The following is a 19559-nucleotide window of genomic DNA, read 5'->3' on the forward strand; positions in this document are numbered from 1 at the left end:
GACAAGCCCTCATGCGCAAACCAAAGTGGAAAAAGGCTCCCCGTGCCAGAGCAGTCACTTGAAAACCCAGGAGCACTTAAGGGACTGCTCTCGTCTGTGGCCAAAGCCCAGGTTGGCCCAAAGATAGGAGAGCTGTCACCCTTGATAACCACACGCTGCCTAAAATTCAGTTTTGTCTCTATCGGGCAGTGAGAAAAGCCAGGAATGATGTCAGTTAAAAGCTGATGCAAATAGGACAGGATCTAAATAATAGTGACATGAAGTCTACAGTAGATTTGTTTTCTTTCCAAGCGACTACACATTTGACAGAAATGCCAGAGACAACACAAATGCATATTTACCAAATGTTCTTGGTCTGAATCAACACCAACCCTAAAGGAGAAACACAAAAGGAAAATGAGATCTTGCAGTCAAAAGAAAAATTGTCTATTCACATATGGGCACTGTCAGGCAACTACTTTTCTCAACGCAGAAGCTATGGAATGCTTAATATTCTCGTGCTTCTCGATGGCTGGTGACGTAGACTTTTGGCTCCCACCACTCTCCTTAGCACGGCTTGGACCCTAAGGCAAGCAGGGTCTACTAATATTCTCTTCCTGCAATCCAATCCCACTTACCAGTTTCAGAAAAAGAACTTTTTCTTCTGTAAGTCCACTACAAGCAGGAGTCAGGGAAAGCAGCATTGCCCCAGTGGTTGAATAAGAACTACAACGTAGTTCCAAAAACAAGGCTGGCCCAATGCAGTTCCAGGAGGGAGCTGCATGTTTTCGGACCTCTTGGCTCTCACGACAACATCCTCTTATGACTGCAGAGAGGGTCCAATTACAGGGGTTTTCCCATAGGCTAATGGACAGACATTAGCCTTGGTTCTTCAGAATTCTTTCTTATCTGCTTTCCGTATCCCAGGGAACAGCTTCATTATGAAGAAGCTCTCTTTGACTCCTCTACCCCCTCAGCACGAGCACTCACCAACCCCGCTCATTCTTCCCCTAAACTGTTTCTCAGGTCTTCTCTCCTTTCCAACTGCTCAAGCTCGGGCCTCATTCTGACTCGTGGGGTCTGGAGCAACTGGCTGTAAGGTTGCCCAGCTGCCAGGCTCTCCTCTAGAGTTAGCCATCTAAAGCAGAGAACTAACTCACTGGCTTGTTCCCTGGACAAAAGACTCTGAGAGCAGCTTGCAACCCAGAGGGTCAAGTCTAAAGTCCTTTGTGTGGCATGCAAGACTCTACAAGCTAGCCTCCCCCGCTGCTCCAGCCTAGCTTTCCCCTCATCCTCGCCCACATACCCGCTGTTAGCCAGACCGACTGCTCCTCTCCCCAAATCCTGTCCTCCCCTGAGCTTCCACGCCTCCGCTCATGGTGTTCCCTCTATCGGAAATGTACTGCCCCTTATTTTTTTTTTTGTCCTCCTTTTTCAAGTTCCAAAGGAACCATTCTATGGCCCCTTCAGGCGGGACTTTTCCTTTGTACTTTTACAGCACTTTCTAGATTCCTTTATTATAATACTTAGCACAGTATAGTTATTTACCGGTCAGTCTCCCCCAAAAGACTGTGAGCTCCTTGAGGATAAAGGCCATGTCCCAATTCATCTCCGTATCCCCAGAGTCTAGCACAGTACCTGACACACAATAGGTGCTCAAATGTTTATCGATTAAGGTCACTACTACAGACAACACAGTAAAAATAGCAGTGTGAGAAGCTGTAGCAGGAGCAGCCCAGTAACACCGAAGGGAGGAAAATGATGCACGACCTTATCTGGAAGGCAAGTGAATCAGGGCCAAAGACTTGAAAACAGATGGCCACGACCAGCTTCAGAATTGAAAGAAACGCTCATTTCTTCCTTGTTAAGATGGCCAGAAGCTGTTTAATATCTTCTTAGCCAGATTAAACTCTAATCACATTTGTGTATCTCAAGTGACATCTAGTGGTCTTGAAGACAGCACATTTGGGTTTTTTTGTTTTTCTGGTTTTTTAAATAAATTTTATTTATTTATTTATTTATTGGCTGCATTGGGTCTTCGTTGCTGTGTGCGGGCTTTCTCTAGCTGGGGTGAGCGGGGGCTACTCCGTTGCGGTGCGTGGGCTTCTCATTGTCGTGGCTTCTCTTGCTGTGGAGCACGGGCTCTAGGCGTGTAGGCTTCAGTAGTGTGGCACGTGGGCTCAGTAGTTGTGGCTTGCGGGCTCTAGAGCTCAGGCTCAGTAGTTGTGGTGCACAGGCTTAGTTGCTCCGCGGCATGTGGGATCTTCCCGGGCCAGGGCTCGAACCTGTGTCCCTTGCATTGGCAGGCAGATTCTTTTTTTTTTTTTTTTTTTTTGCAGTATGCGGGCCTCTCACTGCTGTGGCCTCTCCCATTGCGGAGCACAGGCTCCAGACGCCATGGCTCATGGGCCTAGCTGCTCCGCGGCATGTGGGATCTTCCCAGACCGGGGCACGAACCCGTGTCCCCTGCATCGGCAGGCGGACTCTCAACCACTGCGCCACCAGGGAAGCTCGGCAGGCAGATTCTTAATCACTGCACCACCAGGAAAGCCCCCTGAAGACAGCACATTTGTAATTCTCAGATGGAACAGTACTGGAGGCCAATTCAAGGTAATAAAATTTCTCAGAGCAGTTATTATCTGCCAGGCACTGTGCTAAGCACAGGGCATAGACATGAATTAGACACGGCTCTGCCCTCAAGGAGCTCACAGACTAGTGGGGGAGACAGATACAACTAGAGCATAATCCCTAAGGGCTTTGCAATCCAGGAGGGCTGGGTTCCAATCTGGCCTCATCTCCTTTCTAGCTGTTTGAATTCAGTCAAGTTATGCGGCCCTATGAACCGCAGTTCGATCACCTGGAAAATGGGGATGACAGACCCCACACAGAGTCGCTGCAAGGATCAAACAAGAAAATGTGTCTAAAGATTTTAAAACAGTGTCCCATACATCACTAACATTCTCTAAATGGTAGCTCTTATAACAATATCATTATTACAAGGCTGACCAAAACACGTGATGTAACAGAGGTACTCCATGCAGACGGAAGAGTGGTGCTGAGAGAAAAGAAGAGGGCAAAAGGAGGAGGCGTTTGAGCTGTGCCATCTCCTGGGAGTGAGAGAATTTCAGGCAGAGGCAACAGTGTGAGCAAAGGTTTGGAGATGGAGAAATGCAAAGTATGTGGTAAATGACAAGGAGCCAAAGGTGACTGTCACAGACTATGCGAAAGGACCTACGAAGAGCTGGCTGGCTCTCACTCCGTTGTCCACGCAACAGGACAGATCATGTCACTTTCTTGCTTTCAAATCCTACAAGATTGCCAATTTCGATTTAAAAAAAAAAACTCCTTACCGTGTCCTACAGGACCCGATAGCAGGGGTCCACAAACTACAGCCCACAGGCCAATTCGGTGCACCTCCCGCTTTTGTGAATAAAGTCTTGTGGGAACACAGCCACGGCAACTGATTCACATATTGTCTATGGGACTTTCACGCTGGAGTTGAGTAGCTGAGACAGAGGCCATACAGCCTTCAAAGCCTAAAATATTACTCTCTGGCCCTTTACAGGACACGTTTGCCAACCCCTGCCCCTAAAGGATCTTGCCCACCTCGTTTCCTACCTACCCTTCAGTCACTGTAGTCCAGCTAGGTGGGCTTTGTTCCTTTCCATTCAATAGGCTACATTTGTGCCTACCTCAGGGCCTTTGCACATGCTCTCCCCTCTGCCTGGACTGCTCTTCCTCCTGCTCACCATTTAACTGGCATCATCTTGTCATTCAGGTAGACTGAGCTCAAATCTAACCTCAGAGAGACCTTTCTTGATCTCCACCTATAAAATACATCTATCCCCAGCTACTATCATAGTACCTTGTTTGCCATCATAGCATTTAACATCATCTAAAATTGTCATCTTCATTTATTTACTTGCTAGCTTACTATCTGTCTTCTTCCACCACAGTATAGACATTATGAGACCAGGGACCTCTTCTATCTTATTACTACCACTGCACCTCTCCAGACCAGGGTCTCTTAACCTTCGCATTACCAACATCTTGGTCCAGATCATTCTTTGTTGTGAGGGCTGCTCTGGGCACTGGAGGACGTTCAGCAGCATCCTTGGCCTCCCCTCTTAGATTGTGACAATCAAAAATGTCTCCAGGCACTGCCAAATGTCCCTGGCGGGGGGGATCACCCCCAGTTGAGAACCACTAAGTTAGAGAACCATGGCACATAGTTGGTTCTCAATCAGTATTTATCGAATGAATGAATAAAAGGCTTTACAGACATTAATTAGCTCACTGAATCCTTACAACAACCCTGGGAGGGAGGTACTGTTACACACGTCACAAACAGGGAACCTGAGGCTGAGAAAGGTTAAAGAACTCGCTCAAGATCACAGAATTACTAAACGAAGGGGCAAGAACTCAAAGTCAGGTCTGATCCTGCATGAATTTTAAACCTGGAGGACTTTTTAGTATCCTCACAGTTGTACTAGACAAATTTGGGGGGAGGTAAGAAAAACTTAAATTCCAGTCTCTGTTTGAAAAGAGGCCAAAAAAACCCCCCCAAACAGCAACAACAGTAACAAGAGTTAACCTAAGACTGTAAAGTAATGGATACAACTGAATGCCAAACTATGCTACAGGACAGGCAAGATGGAGCCAAAAAGCTTGCAAAGCTGGTGAGGTAGATTCGACTTTATGTGAATAGGTAGGTTTTTGTGGGGTTTTTTTGGCGGGGGGTAAGCGTGGGTATTTGGTTTGGTTTACGTGGAAGGCAGTTAGGGAAGAGAACTGATTCTACTTAAACACTGAGACTCCACTTAAGACTGTTATTTTTCCTAAATTATCTCACATTTAATTTTGTTGTTCTTAGTAGAATAAGGAAGAGCCTTCATTTACAAGCTCTTGAGGAAAAAAAGGAGTTTAATCCTTCAAAAATGGACCACCCTCATTTCTTGATGCAGCATTCTAGGAGAAATTAAGTGAGACTGGAGGCTCCTCTGTCCACCACTTAATGATATGTATGACCTTGAATAACTTAGAAACTTTCTAAGCCTCTATTTCCTCACTTGTAAATGGAGCGATTGTCATTAGACAAATACGTAAAATGTACCTAGCACAATGCCTAGCACATAGTAGGTGCTCAACAAATGCCAGGTCCTCCCTGAAGTAATAATCAGGGTTACAAGAACATTATTTTGGTGTATTTTCAATTATCTACGATAACAGCACAGGAATTGTAAGAAAGGGATTTGAACAGTAAAGGGAGAGAAAGGCAGTAACAACGTTCAAAGTCTGAGCGCCGGCTGCAATTTAGAGTGTTAAGAGAAAGGCATAATAGAATGAAAAAAAATGGAGAACAGATTCTATAAGATGTGAAATACTGTTTTTGCTAATGAACCTTACACATGCTGGAAGCTCAGTAGCTCTTAAGGTCTATGAAGTTACAGCCAAACACAGAAGTAAAATCTACGAAGGCTTTAGCAACATACACTGCTATACCCATGGAAACAAAGGCAGAACTCTTGAGATACAAGGGAGTTTTCCAATTGAGTACATTAACTAGTGTGCATTCAAGACTAAGACGTCACAACCTTGGCCTTGGATTGTCAGGTCAGGAACCATGCTGATCATGAAGATGAGAAAGAATGACAATATCCAGTTGTGATTGGGGTTGGGATAAACCGGACTGCCTCATATACTGCAAATATAAGAAGATTTTTGATCCGGTCTGGTAATACGGATCATAAACCTTAAATAGAGGCATATCCCTTGACGAAGCAATTCCACTTTTTAGGAATGCATCCTAAGGAAATTGATAAGTGCACAATGGTGTATGCATTTACAAACGTTCACACTCAGTAAGAGCAAAATCCTCAATTGTTAGCCATAACAGCAAAATCCTAGAAACAATACAAAAGTCCAATGGTAGGGATTTGGTTAATAAATTATAATATATGCAGCCACTAAAATAATGATATTTACTAACATAAATGTCTATGCTATATTACATTTAAAAATCAGTTTACAAGAGTACCTGAAGTGTTGCCCCTTTTTGTTAAAAAAATATGTAAAGCACAGCAAGAGGTCTAGCAAGACATCCCTCAAAAGTGTTAACAACAGTTTTTATTCTTCTTTTGCATGTTTTCCATTTTTTTCTGTACTACATGTTATATACTTTTTAAAAGAAACGAAATATTAGAGACCTGTCAAAGCTCAAAATTGTCTCATGATTAAAACAACCCATATTATATTTTAATATTAAAATGAGGGCCCCTCACTACTTACCTTATATGCAAGCATGACAGCATGGCGGTGGTACCACCACCAAACACCCACACAGTAAAAAACACAATCAGAAGTGTGGTGCTGAACATCATTTGGCGGGCGTAAGTGGCAGTATCTCGAATGGCCAAGGCAAATGCCATTGCACCACGAAGGCCTACAAGGGAATGGAAGGACAATGCGAGCTTCATAAATTCAGAGAAATAGGGCACATTCTGAGACCTTAGAAGAGCATGAACAAATACGTAATACATTTTAACATACAAAAGTATATACAAACAAATACAAAAAGAATTAGCAGATGATACAGGCATTGATCGTTTAACAATTTTTTGAAATCTGTTTTAAAATTTACTTACACTAAAGTTCACTCTTTTGGGTGTACAGTTCCATGAATTTTGACAAATGTATAGAGGTGTGTGACCACTACTACAAGTGAGACACAGAGTGGTTTCATCGCCCCTCTCCCAAATTCATTTGTGCTACCCTCATTTTAGTCTAACCTCTCGTCACCCTACCAAACCCTAGCAACCACTGATCTGCTCTGCATCGCTGGGCTTTTGTCTTTTTGAGAATGTTGCGTAAATGGAACATATGGTATGTAACTATTTGAGCCTGGCTTCTTTCACTCAGCATAATGCCTCTGACGTCCATGCATGTTGTTGTGTGTATCACTAGTTTGTTCTTTTTAGTGCTGAGGAGCATTCCATGGCATGGATGTACCAGTTTGCTTATTCCCTCACTCACTGGAAGACAGACAGTTGGGCTGTTTCCAGGTTTTGGCAATTACAAATTGCCGTAAACATTCACATACAGGTTTTTGTGTGAAAATGCATCATCTTTACCTCCTCCACTACACGTGACATAGTTCCGAACTGGGAATTTGGAACCAGAACATGAAAAAATCCCCATAGAAGGGAATGGCACACTTTTAAAAAGAATTTTCTACTGGAGGTTGCAACTTTAATATTTAAGGGAGTCTCACATTATCAGCATATCATTTCCGTCCGAAATCAGGTTGGTGTATGCACTGTGAGTTGTTTCTTGGAGTAAGCAAGAGAGGGAATTATAACTTACCAGCAAACATCATCATGTGTTGAAAATTTGATCCAATCTTACTTCTTCTACCCAAATTAAGTAGGAGGGACAAGGGATAAATATTGGCAGCTCTTCCCAAGAAAATAGCAATCTAAAATTATTAATAGGTTAAGGATAATTCTTTTCATTATTAACATTCTTTACACTATACCTTCAAGATGGTGAAACACTATCTTAGGGAGCTCAGTTTCTAACACACAGTCTTTACTTATTTTTTTAATTTAAAAAATTTTTTAACATCTTTACAAGAGTATAATTGCTTTACAATGGTATGTTAGTTTCTGCTGTATAACAAAGTGAATCAGTTATATGTATACATATATCCCCATATCCCCTCCCTCTTGTACCTCCCTCCCACCCTCCCTATCTCACCTCTCTAGGTGGTCACAAAGCACCGAGCTTTTATCCCCCTGTGCTATGCAGCTGCTTCCCACTAGCTATGTATTTGACGTTAGGTAGTGTATATATGTCAATGCCACTCTCTCACTTCATCTCAGCTTACCCTTCCCCCTCCCTGTAACAGTCTTTAGATTCCACTGTCTGACTCAGCACCGTCCAATGGAACTTTCTGCCACGATAGTACTATAGCTGCACTGTCCAACATGATGAGTGCCTGAAGTGTGGCTAGTGTGACTGAAATTTTCATTTAATTTCATTAACTTAAATTTAAATAATTACATGTGGTTAGTTGCTACCAAAATTGGACAGTGCAGGTCTAAGATATAGGATATTCATTAGATGAATAGGAACATGTTTAAAAACAGAGCTTCTTTGGCATAACCTTAAGATTACTAATATAACAGTCTAGTTCATCTTAACTGACAGTGTTGGTAGGGGGAAGAGTAATACTGGCTAAACTTGCCCTTGCTTCCTCAGAACAAAGGGCAGCTCAAGCACCTCATACCACTGAAATTCCTGCTAACCTTGATGTACTTCTCTGAGTTTACACTTTCACCCTGCTTCAAAGGGAAGGCTTAATTGGAATTAAGAATGGTTTTAACTAGAAACCAATTTTAGTGTCTTTTTCTCCAGTTTGCTCTCTATAGAGACTCTTGCTTTAAAATACAATTTTGGTTTCAGGGGTTACAATACAGTCTCCACCTCATTTTCTGAAAGGAATATAAAGGAAAATCTAAGATTAAAAACAAAAGAAGGTGGGGGAAAAAAAAGAAGGTGGGGGAAAACAGTGCTCACCTAAGTAACTTTGGAAATGCGTGGAGTTTGTAGGACTAAAGGCAAAAGGAACTGCAGATAAGCATTACATGCTCATTGATAAAGTTGCTTCCCATGGGAGCACTGGGTAACAATCCTGATATTACTATGCATGCTGGAATGGAACAGTTAAGTAATGGATGGTAGAAGGTGGGAGCCAGGTTTCCCACTATTGGAATGGGGATTCACAGATCAGCAGGGGAGGAGGCTAGAATGACCCATATGGTAACGGATTAGAGTTGGAGACATTGGTATCTGGCTTAATAGAAATACAGATGGCTACCTATGTAAATATTTATAGATACACATATATTCAGGAGCTAATATATACATATATATTCCTCCTCTGTCAGCTGGAAGGGCTTAGAAACCAGGACACCCAGTAGCACTGAGCATACCTAGAGCCCAGATCTTGGTTTCTAACACCATTCCCCAATAAAAGGAACCAGGGCTCCTTGGAGAAATGGCTGATTCTAGGGCTGGGGCAGAAAATATATAAGATGAGCCTGAAGCACCTTATAGTTCCAGAAAGTGAGGAAGCACTCACAGAAAGTTAAACAAAAACAAAACAAAACTAAACAAACACAAGGGACACCGGAGCCCACTGAAAGAGCTTCTAGTGGCCAAAGCTGGAACAGGTCAAGCAACACAATTTTAAAAGAAGTACTGTATTATAACCTGAAGTATAAAATAAATATCAATGAGTTCGTACTGATATAAATAAGTGATAGCTTCAAACAATAAATGGGGGAGAATAGAAAAATCTTCCGTGGAAAGAATTTCAAATAATTTTCTAGATACTCTGTCTTCGAGGCGGTGGAACTGAACTCCCCAGTCCCTAAGTGTGGCTCCCTGTAGTGACTCCCTTCTAAGCAGTACAACATAGAAAGGGGGGAAATTGAGGAACTTTACAATGGAGCAACCTGACAAACACTATCTAGGCTAAGTGATTAAGACCCAACACAGCCAAAAATAAATAAATTAATTAATTAATTAAAAAAAAAACGAACAAGAAGTAGTGAGGCATAAACTTAAGGGGAGTTTTCCTGGCACATTCCAGGCTAACTTACAACCTAGGAACACAACTTCCGGGAAGGCTCTGCTGCCCTAGTAACCAGACTTGGGGAATGGAGAAACGCTGCAGCCTTTTGGCCGTTTCCTGCAACAGCAGATTTAAACACAGTGCTAATGGTCACTTAATATTCACAATAATTGCAGACCCATGAATGGCACCTCCCCTCAAAAAAATTGGGGGTCAAAAATCGACCAAAAATTTCCAAAGAAGGCAACCTTTCAAGAAGACAATTTCAAGAGGCATATTTTACTCACATGTTTTCTTTTCCTTTTTTTTTTTTAACAATAAAGGGCATGGAAAATGCTCAATATCATGAATTAAGAAAGACAGGCAAATCCCACATTATTAACATGCTGATAAGTATGTGCCCTTACCATGATGTGATGAGAATGGCACATTACTTCTGTGGTCTTCCTCCCAAAGAACACACAAGCCTGGTCTAAACACGGGAAAAACATCAGGCAAATTCCAGTCGTGGGACACCCTGAAAAATACCTGACCAGTACCCCGTCAAAATTGTCAAAGGTCATCAAAAACAAGGAATGTCTGAGAAACTGTCACAGTCAACTGGAACCTCCAGAGGCATGATGACTCGACAAAATGTGGCAGCCTGGATGGGACTTTGGATGAGAACAAGGACATTAGGGAAAAACTCTGGGGATCTGAATAAAGTATGAACTTCAGTTAATAATAATGTCTCAAGGGCTTCCCTGGTGGCGCAGTGGTTGAGAGTCCGCCTGCCGATGCAGGGGATACTGTTTCGTGCCCCGGTCCGGGAAGATCCCACATGCCGCGGAGCGGCTGGGCCCGTGAGCCATGGCCGCTGAGCCTGCGCGTCCGGAGCCTGTGCTCCACAACGGGAGAGTCCACAACAGTGAGAGGCCCACGTACCGCAAAAATAAATAAATAAATAATAATAATAATGTATCAATATTGGTTTATTAATTGTGACAAGCATGCCATGCTAATGTAAGATGTTAACAATAGGGGAAACTGGGTGTGGGGTATATGAGAACTTTCTGTATTCACAATTTTTCTGTAAATCTAAAACTAGTTTAGAATCCAAAGGTTATTAAAAGTAGTGATTCCCTGAAAAAAAAAACAATAAACAAGAAAATAAAACAGTAACAACAAAACATGTGGGTCAACGTGGCAGTGACCGCTAGTTATATCCCCAATATCTATTTTTCCTTCCCTCAATAGTAGTAGATACTCTTCCCCATCACCTCCAGTTTTCATCTGAGTATATAGACACCCAGCCTCCTCTGCTGGGAGGTGTAGCCCATGGGTGTTAGGTGGAAGTGATGTGTGCATGTTCTGGTGGGGGTGAGCCACCTGGGACCCTAAGAACAAGGGCAACTCCCTAAGGTTGCTCGTAAGGCTGCTTGGGTCCCTGCTGACTTTGTGGAGCAGAGCTTGCCACATCAGTCCAGACTTTCCCATGAGAAAGAAACACATTTCTATCCTCTTTAAACCTTGGTTAACTTGGGTCATTGCCACATGAAACCAAACCTATATCCTAACAGACATAGCCAGCAAGAGAGCAACTCTCTCCTGGTAAGAGTCAATTTCCATGGTAGGATTCTGTATTGAGGAACTTCAATTCCTAACAGACTCAGAAACCTATAGAGAATATTTAGCCTTGTTTCTGGATAAGTATAGTGGATCAAACCACTTGACTGCTCAAAAAATTTCTCATAGACTAGCAGGATATGAAGTTACTGATCTCATGGGAGTCTTCCAGCTAAGGTTCTTCTCTTATGAATAAGGCTTTATCATTTTTTGCCTGAAGTTAATTCTCAGAAGACTAAGACTGCAGAATGGCATTTCAGTAATACTTTACTTTCTAACACAGATCCTACTTAGAGCTTTAATTAAAGAAATATTTCTGCCAATCTCTTTTGGCAGAATCTTCATTCTGAGGTGTTTTTTTAAAAACAGTACTTCTTTTGAAAATCACTAATTCAAACATCCCTCTCTCTGACCACAATGTTTCATGTTCACCTATCCCGGATAATTCTTCCACCTCACTGGGACCTCCAGTCCAAAGATCCTGCTACTTTTCCATCAGTCAGTCCTCTCCCTTCTTCATTTCCTTTTTTAGCCACATCTTAATAAAACTCATTCCAATACCTTGCATTCACTTACCCCTCTGTTTTCATTGCACCGACTTGACAAAACACCAAACTCAGACGGACTCAGCTATCTATTTTCTCCACGCTTACAGCTAAATTCTCCTGGACAAAGTCATACAACGGGGCAGATTGATTCTACTGTTAATACTTATTCCTCAAACTCAAATGGGTCCCTAACACTGCTCAGCGATTCTACTGCATTCCTTTGGTCAACTCACTTTCCCACTCTTGCAACCACTATTTCCAAACCTTCTCCTCAAAACTCCTATCACCTATGGGAGCCAGCCTCCTAGAGGGTTCCCTAGTATTCACACCCTTGTGTAGCCTCTGCTAACACTGTACCAGGTTTTGTCTGTGTGACCAATAGAAAATGGCAGAAGGGGTGATGGTACATCACCTCCAAGATTAGGTCACAAAAGGCACTTTGGCCTCCATCTTGGTGCTCTCTCAGCTCACCCACTCTGGGGAAAGCTATGTTGTGCGCTGCCCCATGGAGAGGTCCACGCAGAGAAGAACTGAAGCCTCCAGCTAACAGCCATGTCAGTGAGGTTGGGGTGGCTCCTCCATCCCCAGTCAAGTCTCGAGAGAGTGAAGCCCCAGCCCAGAGCATGACTACAACCTCAGGAGGGATCCTGGAGCCAGAACCAGCCAGTGAAGCTGCTCCTAGATTTCTGACTCTCAGAAACCATGTGAAATAATGCATGTTTGTTGTTTTAAGCTGCTAAGTTTTAGGGTAATTTGTTATATAATAGATAACTGATAGGCCACCTGCTCCTATCTCACTTTCAGCAGATGATCTCACCTCCTACTTTACAGATAAAAATAGAAGTAATCAGACAGGAACGCCATCTTGCAAATGTACCCTCATCTCTACATACCCTACCCTTTCCTGGAACAATGGCGGAGCTGTGCTCCCTCCCACTGAAGGCCTGTCCCTCCCCACGTGCTTTGGGTTCCATCTCCTCCTGCCTTCTCATGAGGCTGGCACTATTGATTGCTGTCTTTCATGTAATCAGCTTCTCCTTTTCAGCTGGGTTTTAAAAACTCAACGAGAGAGAGAGAGAGAGAGATGGGGGGAGGGAGGGAGGGAAGGAAGGAGGGAGGGGTGGGTGATCCTCCTTCCATCTTTCATCATCTTTCAACTACTGCCCTGTGGCAGACTGCAAACTGCTCCCCACCATCCAATCTCTCTTTCTTCCCTTCAGTAATCAAGGACAAACAGTTTTATCTTTTGGGGTTGGCAGAATGGCAGGAGACTTTTTTTCTGTCATTTCAATCTGTTAGTATTATTTGTGTGATAAACAAAAAATGGAAATAGAATAGAATAGATAAAAAAGTTGAAATCCTGATTTGCTTTACTCAGAGGAAAATTTTATATATTTAACTGTATTCTTATCAATCACCCCTCCAGAAAACCCATGCAAATCTCAATTTAAAAAGAAGTTTCCAAAATGGAACACATAATAAAGGATACAAATGCTCCTACCACAAATGTTGGGTTAAAGACATGATTCTGGAATGTGAACAGTGTCAGTCCCATGTAGGAGAAGATGAAATTCTCTGCCAAGAAATTGAGAAGCTCAAACAACTGAAACGAAATTTTAAAAGGTTAGTCCAGTAAATAAAGTTACATAATTTGAAAACATGAGTATTACTAAGATATTGAAACAGATACTTCAAATATGTAACGTTCATGTATATCCCCCCAAACTCATGATTCAGAGGGGAGCAAATGTAGAGATGACATTTTTCTGGGCCCACAGAAAAAGCCAGAAATGTTACCCCTTCACTTCCCCAGTCAGCTTCCCTTCTTCAATCCCCATATTCAGTCATTCTTGTCCTCATCCTGCAAACCCTGCCAATTTTTCTTTTGCAATGTTCTTTGCTGTCCCTGCCACTGCCTTAGTCTAACTTTCATCAGTTCCCACCCATAATGCTGTGAAAGAGCCCTAACTGGTAACCCTGCAATCCCTAAAAATATGGCAGTTCCAAGACACGTCCCTCTTTACGGGCTGTAAGATCCAGTTCAAATCCTTTCATCCTGGCACAGAATGCTTCGTGACGACTCTCACAACAGCACCTTGCCATGTGATTTCACTTTTTACATGGGTCTCAGCCCTCACTGAGGGAGTAGGGCTTACACATTATAGCCTGGTGCTCTGTACCCTCCCCTGCTGCCTGCCCACCTCCACCTGTTCACATCACTGTGATGAAAAGGCCACAACTAGAAGCATGAAAATTACAAAAGAAGAAATCTCATTGGTAAAGGCAAATATACAATAAAGGTAATAAATCAACCATATATAAAGCTAGTAGGGGGCTTCCCTGGTGGCGCAGTGGTTGAGAGTCCGCCTGCCGATGCATGGGACGCGGGTTCGTGCCCCGGTCTGGGAAGATCCCACATGCCGCGGAGCGCCTGGGCCCGTGAGCCATGGCTGCTGAGCCTGCGCGTCCGGAGCCTGTGCTCCGCAACGGGAGAGGCCACAACAGTGAAAGGCCCGCATACCGCAAAAAAAAAATAAAATAAAATAAACATGGTGGGGGTAAAATGCATTTGAACTTAAGAGCTCAGCAAATATATGCACCCCACTGTTCACTGCAGCATTATTTACAATAGCCAAGGTACAGAAGCAACCTAACTGCCTATCAATAGATGAATGAATAAAGAAGATGTGGGGGGTGTGTGTGTGTGTGTGTGTGTGTGTGTATACCCAATGGAATATCACTCAACCATGAAAAGGAATGAATTCTTCCCATTTGCAATGACACGGATGGACCTAGAGGGTATTATGCTAAGTATAATAAGTCAGAGAAAGACAAATACTATATGATTTCACTTATATGTGGAATCTAAAAACCAAAAAAAAGAAGAAATATAACAAAACAGAAAAAGAGTTACAGATACAGAGAACAAACAGGTGGTGGCCAGAGGAGTTGGGGGTGGGGGAAGGAAAGAAATAGGTGATGGAGACTAAGAGGTACAAATTTCAAATTGCAAAATAAATGAGTCATGGGGATGAAATGTACAGTGTGAGGAATACAGTCAATAACTATAATATCTTTGTACAGTAACAGATGGTAATTAGACTTATGGTCATCATTTTGAAATGTATAGGAAAACCAAATTGCTATGTTGTATAACAGGAACTAACATAGTGTTGTAGGTCAATTATACTTCAAAACAAACAAACAAACTCATAGAAAAGAAATCAGATTTGTGGTTACCAAAGGCAAGTTGTGGGGAGAGGGGGAATTGGATGAAGGTGGTCAAAAGGTACAAGCTTGCAGTTATAAGATAAATAAGTACTAGGGATGTAATGTACAACACGATAAATAGAATCAACACTGCTGTATATTACATATGAAAATAGTTAGGACAGTAAATCCTAAGAGTTCTCATCACAAGAAAAAAAATTTTTTTCTATTTCTTTAATTTTGTATCTATATGAGATGATGTGGTCGTCATTTCATGATGTATGTAAGTCAAATCCTTATGCTGTACACCTTAAACTTAGACAGTGCTGTATGCCAATTATATCTCAATAAAACTGGAAGGATAAAAAGTCATAAGACAAGGGAAACAAGGAAAGGAAGTTAACTGACTGACCACTGGAGCCACAATAATAACAGCCCCTGGCTATTCTGCTGACCTATCTATACCCTAAAAGCTGTCACCCTTCAATCTGACAATCCCATCTATCTCTGGAGTCAACAGAAGAGGAGTTGAAATGAGCAGACATCACTTTGAACAGAACAAAGATTATTTTTCAGTAAAGAAAAAATCTGTTTTGCTGCAAGGAGGAAAAGTTTATTCACAAACTATAAAGTTTCTCTTACCTGTTTAGTTCTATGCTGAGACTCCGTGGACAAATTATTGTATGTATAATGGGCCTGTGTGATGCCACAAAACAATACTGCAACCACACCTATAAATACAACAAGTTCCAAGTTCACATAAAAGGAGAGTTCCCAACTTCTATACGGAGGCTCTTATTTTACAGAAGTAAATTATATGCTTAGTGTTAAAATTTTCGGTTGTGACTTACTTTGTTGAGAGGAACCGCTTCCATTGAAAATCTTTTACATTCTAAAGTGACAGCATAAATCCCAACCCTAACAAGTGTGTTCAAACACTAGAGGGGTTGGTCCACACACAGAAAAAAAATCACTGGCTAAGTCCCTCCTTGTAAGGGTTTACAATTAAAAGGAAAAAGTAACCTACCTGTGAAACCCCATGCTTCAGCCAAGAGGAAGGTACTCCAGGACATCAAGAAGAACAGGCCTGTCTCCAACAACTGGAACTCTCGTAATTTGGTGAACTTTGTCACGTAAGACTGTCAAGGTTGATAACACGATCTCATAATACAGAAGTGTGACTAGAAAAAATAGTAGTCGAAGCAAGGCAAGCATAAAAGCAAAAGAAGGGTTCTCCAGTCTCTAACACAAAAGTCACAGAATAAGGAGGTACCAAAGCAAAGAAACTCTGAATACAAGCATTGTACTAAGGAGTCAGCAGCCTTCCCTTCCATGAGAAAGTCCTATAGCTTAGTCCATCCAATTGTTTTACGGGTATCCCATGCCTTGCTAGAAACCACACAGTAAAGAATAGACATGACAGTAAAGGACAGGAGTGACAGATCAGATACACAACATGCCAACTCTATTAATTTGTGACCCAAAGCGAGAAAGTTCCATAATGATAGCAATTTGTATCTATTAAGAAATATGTCATTTCCATGAGATTTCATGTTCATTTAATCCTCTAATACCTCTGTGATGTGGAGTATTCCATGATGAAGAAACTGAGGCACGTCCCTCACTCATACTAGTCTAACAAGTATATGTTACTTGCCAGTGGAAGGGCCCGTGTCAAGCTGTGGCGAATCTCAGGCTGGAGTCTACATTCTCTTCAAAAACTGTGTACTACAACACAAAGATTAAGTTCCTCAAGGAACTTATGCTAGGGAAGAAATCCTGGTCCTTCTTCAGAACTCTTTTCACTGTCCTTTTATGCCTCAGTTCGTCTGTAAAAAGCCCGAAGACAAGTTTCTTCCACCACAAAACTGAAGTATAGAAAATGAATATATTCTCAGAAAAAGTACTTGTTTTATATGAAAGTACCTTAGAAGTTTTAGAGCTGGAAGCTCTTTAGAGATCAAGCCCCACTCATCTTCCCTGCTGTCCCAGCCCTCTACCTTCCTACACTGAGGTCCCATGAGGTGAAGTGTCAATGCTTCTATATCAGAAGCTCCAAAAGGCAGAGGCCACGTCTGTCTTGTTTATCTTTGATACACAGGGCATAGCATGTGGCATGTAGCAGGCAATCAAGAAATTTTTTTGAAGAATGAAACACTGATATAAAAAGGAAAACTGAAGTTCCAGAATTTTAGGGATATTTGCACTTAAAGAATCCAATAACAGAAAATTTAGATCCATTTATTAAACTATCATTTTCTATTATATTTTAACTTATTATATTTTAACTTAAAACTACAATGAGTAAAAAAAAAAAGAGGGTTGTTTTTGAATGAATACAAGATTGACTTACTCAATATTTCTAACAGCAAATTAGTGGCAGTGCATAGGACTCGAGAGCGGAAGGTTAAAATCGGTGACAGCTGAGATGAACTCCCAGCTATCCTAACCTGGGAACCTTATTTTGTTCAACTGGCATCGAGGTCATACATTCCTATTTGTCCTATTAAACGAAGAGCAAAATACTGCCAGGATGAACAGCCGTACAGAACAAGCAGAGGCTCTTTGGAATATATCTACCTTTATATCAATTTAGTCTACGACCTTAAAGTTCACCCCATATAAAGCAGAAACTAACACACCATTGTAAAGCAATTATACTCCAATAAAGATGTTAAAAAATAAATAAATAAATAAAGTGGATGGATCTTAAAAAAAAAAGTTCACCCCCAAAGGGTCACTGTGTCCAATTAGAATTCTGTAGTGAGTGTTTGAGGGCATGAAGTCCTACACAAAACAATGAAATTCTTTTATTTATTGGTAAAGATGATTGCCTAATGTTTTCAAACCAAGTACTTGTTTATAAGGTTCATAATTATAACACTATGTCAACTATGGAACTAGTGGAGACCATGGAACACAGTATTCAATGACTCTGTGAGGTTAACAAGAAAAGATAAATAGAATAAAAGGATATTAAAGCTGTCACCACTCCAGTAGCAGCACCCATCGCGAAAGAGCCACTGAAGATTCCAAGGAAAATCCCGATAGACTTGAACATGGCTGTGACATCAAAGGTGTGGCTGTTGTCTCCGGCTGGCTGGTATGCTACTATTGAGCTACAAAAGAGAGGTGGTTCTTACTTCTAGAGGCAACTTTTACTTTTAAAACATTATCTAAAAAAAGAGTAAAATAAATTTTAAAAAATTACCTAGTGTAGAGCTTGAAGATGAAATCAGAGGGCGTAAAAACCAAAAACTTTGGATTTGAATTGCCAAAATAAGGTTGGACCAAGCCTTTTCCTCCAGCCTCAAGATACTGTGCAGTACTATTCTTTTGTGACTCTGTTTATGACTTACTGGTACTGAGTGCCTGAAAGCCCTAATGTACTAATGTGAACAAACTAATGAAAAATTCCCCGTATTTCCAACAGAGGCATAAGAATATAAAGAATATTGTTCAATACTCAACCCGGTCACATTTTGTTTTTCCTGTGGGAAAAAAAAAGATGACTAAAGTACCCTTTCAACTTTTAGAATAACAGAATGGGCCCAATGCCTCCTATCTATTCATTCACTGAAATGGACTTTTATAGATAAAAGGGCTTGAAAGGCCTGCCAAGGAATTAGAATCCACTTGACAGTACTTTTAGCATACCCAGCTGGATCCTCCACCTCGAACTTCTGAAAGAAAGCCACTCTGTAAGAGGCCAAGACAAGCAATTAGAAGGGACACTCTCCATCTTGAACTCACAGTTCAAACCTAGTCTAAAAATACTTCTTTTAAAACAGTCGCCCCAGGAAGTAAATACAGCGGAGAAAATCACTGTTGCTAGTGGGTCTCTGGCAAGAGCACCTACCATTACTAAATCAGTTCTCATCTCAGTTAATTGAGGTGCCAGTGTTTTTATAATAAATCCAGACTCAAAGACATCATGCAAGTCATGTTGAAGAAAAGAAGCAGAAAAAACACATTCCAAAGAATATAATGAATTCTCCCTGTGGTTACTGCAATGTTTTTTATGGTTCAAGGCTAAAAAATGGCCTTGCTATACCATGTTTACCAAGTTCTCTTCATACCTCGCTGGTTAAACTAAAAAGCAGAACAAAACAAAATAAAATCTAAGACCAAGCTAAAATTTCCTAATTTTACCTATTTTATTGAAGTATGACTCTAACATGAATTTCTGGTAATGGCATCTAGAAATTTCTGAGACTCAATCTGAATTGAAAAATTTAAACATTTGCATTTAAATCTTCAAAGTGACCAGATCATTTTGGGACTGGTAGATTTGATATTATTTCAGTGAATAGGAAATGGCCTTTAATGTCATGCTATCTTACCTACACATAAAGGGCTCCACCACTGTAAATGAGATTTGACTACATTATAGCATGAAAATATAGTGGCTGGCTGGAGAAAAGAAAGGATATTGCTACAATAACCTTCCTCCCTGGCGATAGTTTTCAAAATGCCGGCAAGAACAAAATATCGATGCCATGCCTCCTGAGACTGCTTTCCCTGGATTGGTTCATGGAAATTCAAGATTCACACTAATCATTATTTTATTCTTTAATCAC

At 41.3% G+C, this 19559-nt stretch overlaps 1 protein-coding gene across 2 annotated transcripts in view; it reads right to left on the reverse strand.

Annotated features, from left to right (window-relative positions):
- The window catches only part of SLC9A6 (solute carrier family 9 member A6), a 52418-nt gene that overhangs the window by 14086 nt on the left and 18773 nt on the right, over positions 1-19559 (reverse strand). Inside the window, exons 7-14 of one of the 2 annotated variants that reach the window (XM_033850139.2) lie at positions 17957-18098; positions 16007-16112; positions 15622-15710; positions 13259-13372; positions 7342-7453; positions 6268-6421; positions 1528-1617; positions 342-372 (exon numbers count right to left, since the gene is read on the reverse strand). In XM_033850139.2, coding sequence (XP_033706030.1) covers positions 342-372; positions 1528-1617; positions 6268-6421; positions 7342-7453; positions 13259-13372; positions 15622-15710; positions 16007-16112; positions 17957-18098 — 838 coding nt within the window. The remainder of the gene's footprint in view (positions 1-341; positions 373-1527; positions 1618-6267; positions 6422-7341; positions 7454-13258; positions 13373-15621; positions 15711-16006; positions 16113-17956; positions 18099-19559) is intronic. The other variant, XM_033850137.2, reaches the window with a different exon arrangement.

Source organism: Tursiops truncatus, chromosome X (genome assembly GCF_011762595.2).
Source record: "Tursiops truncatus isolate mTurTru1 chromosome X, mTurTru1.mat.Y, whole genome shotgun sequence".
In the NCBI taxonomy this organism is placed as follows: Eukaryota; Metazoa; Chordata; class Mammalia; order Artiodactyla; family Delphinidae; genus Tursiops; species Tursiops truncatus.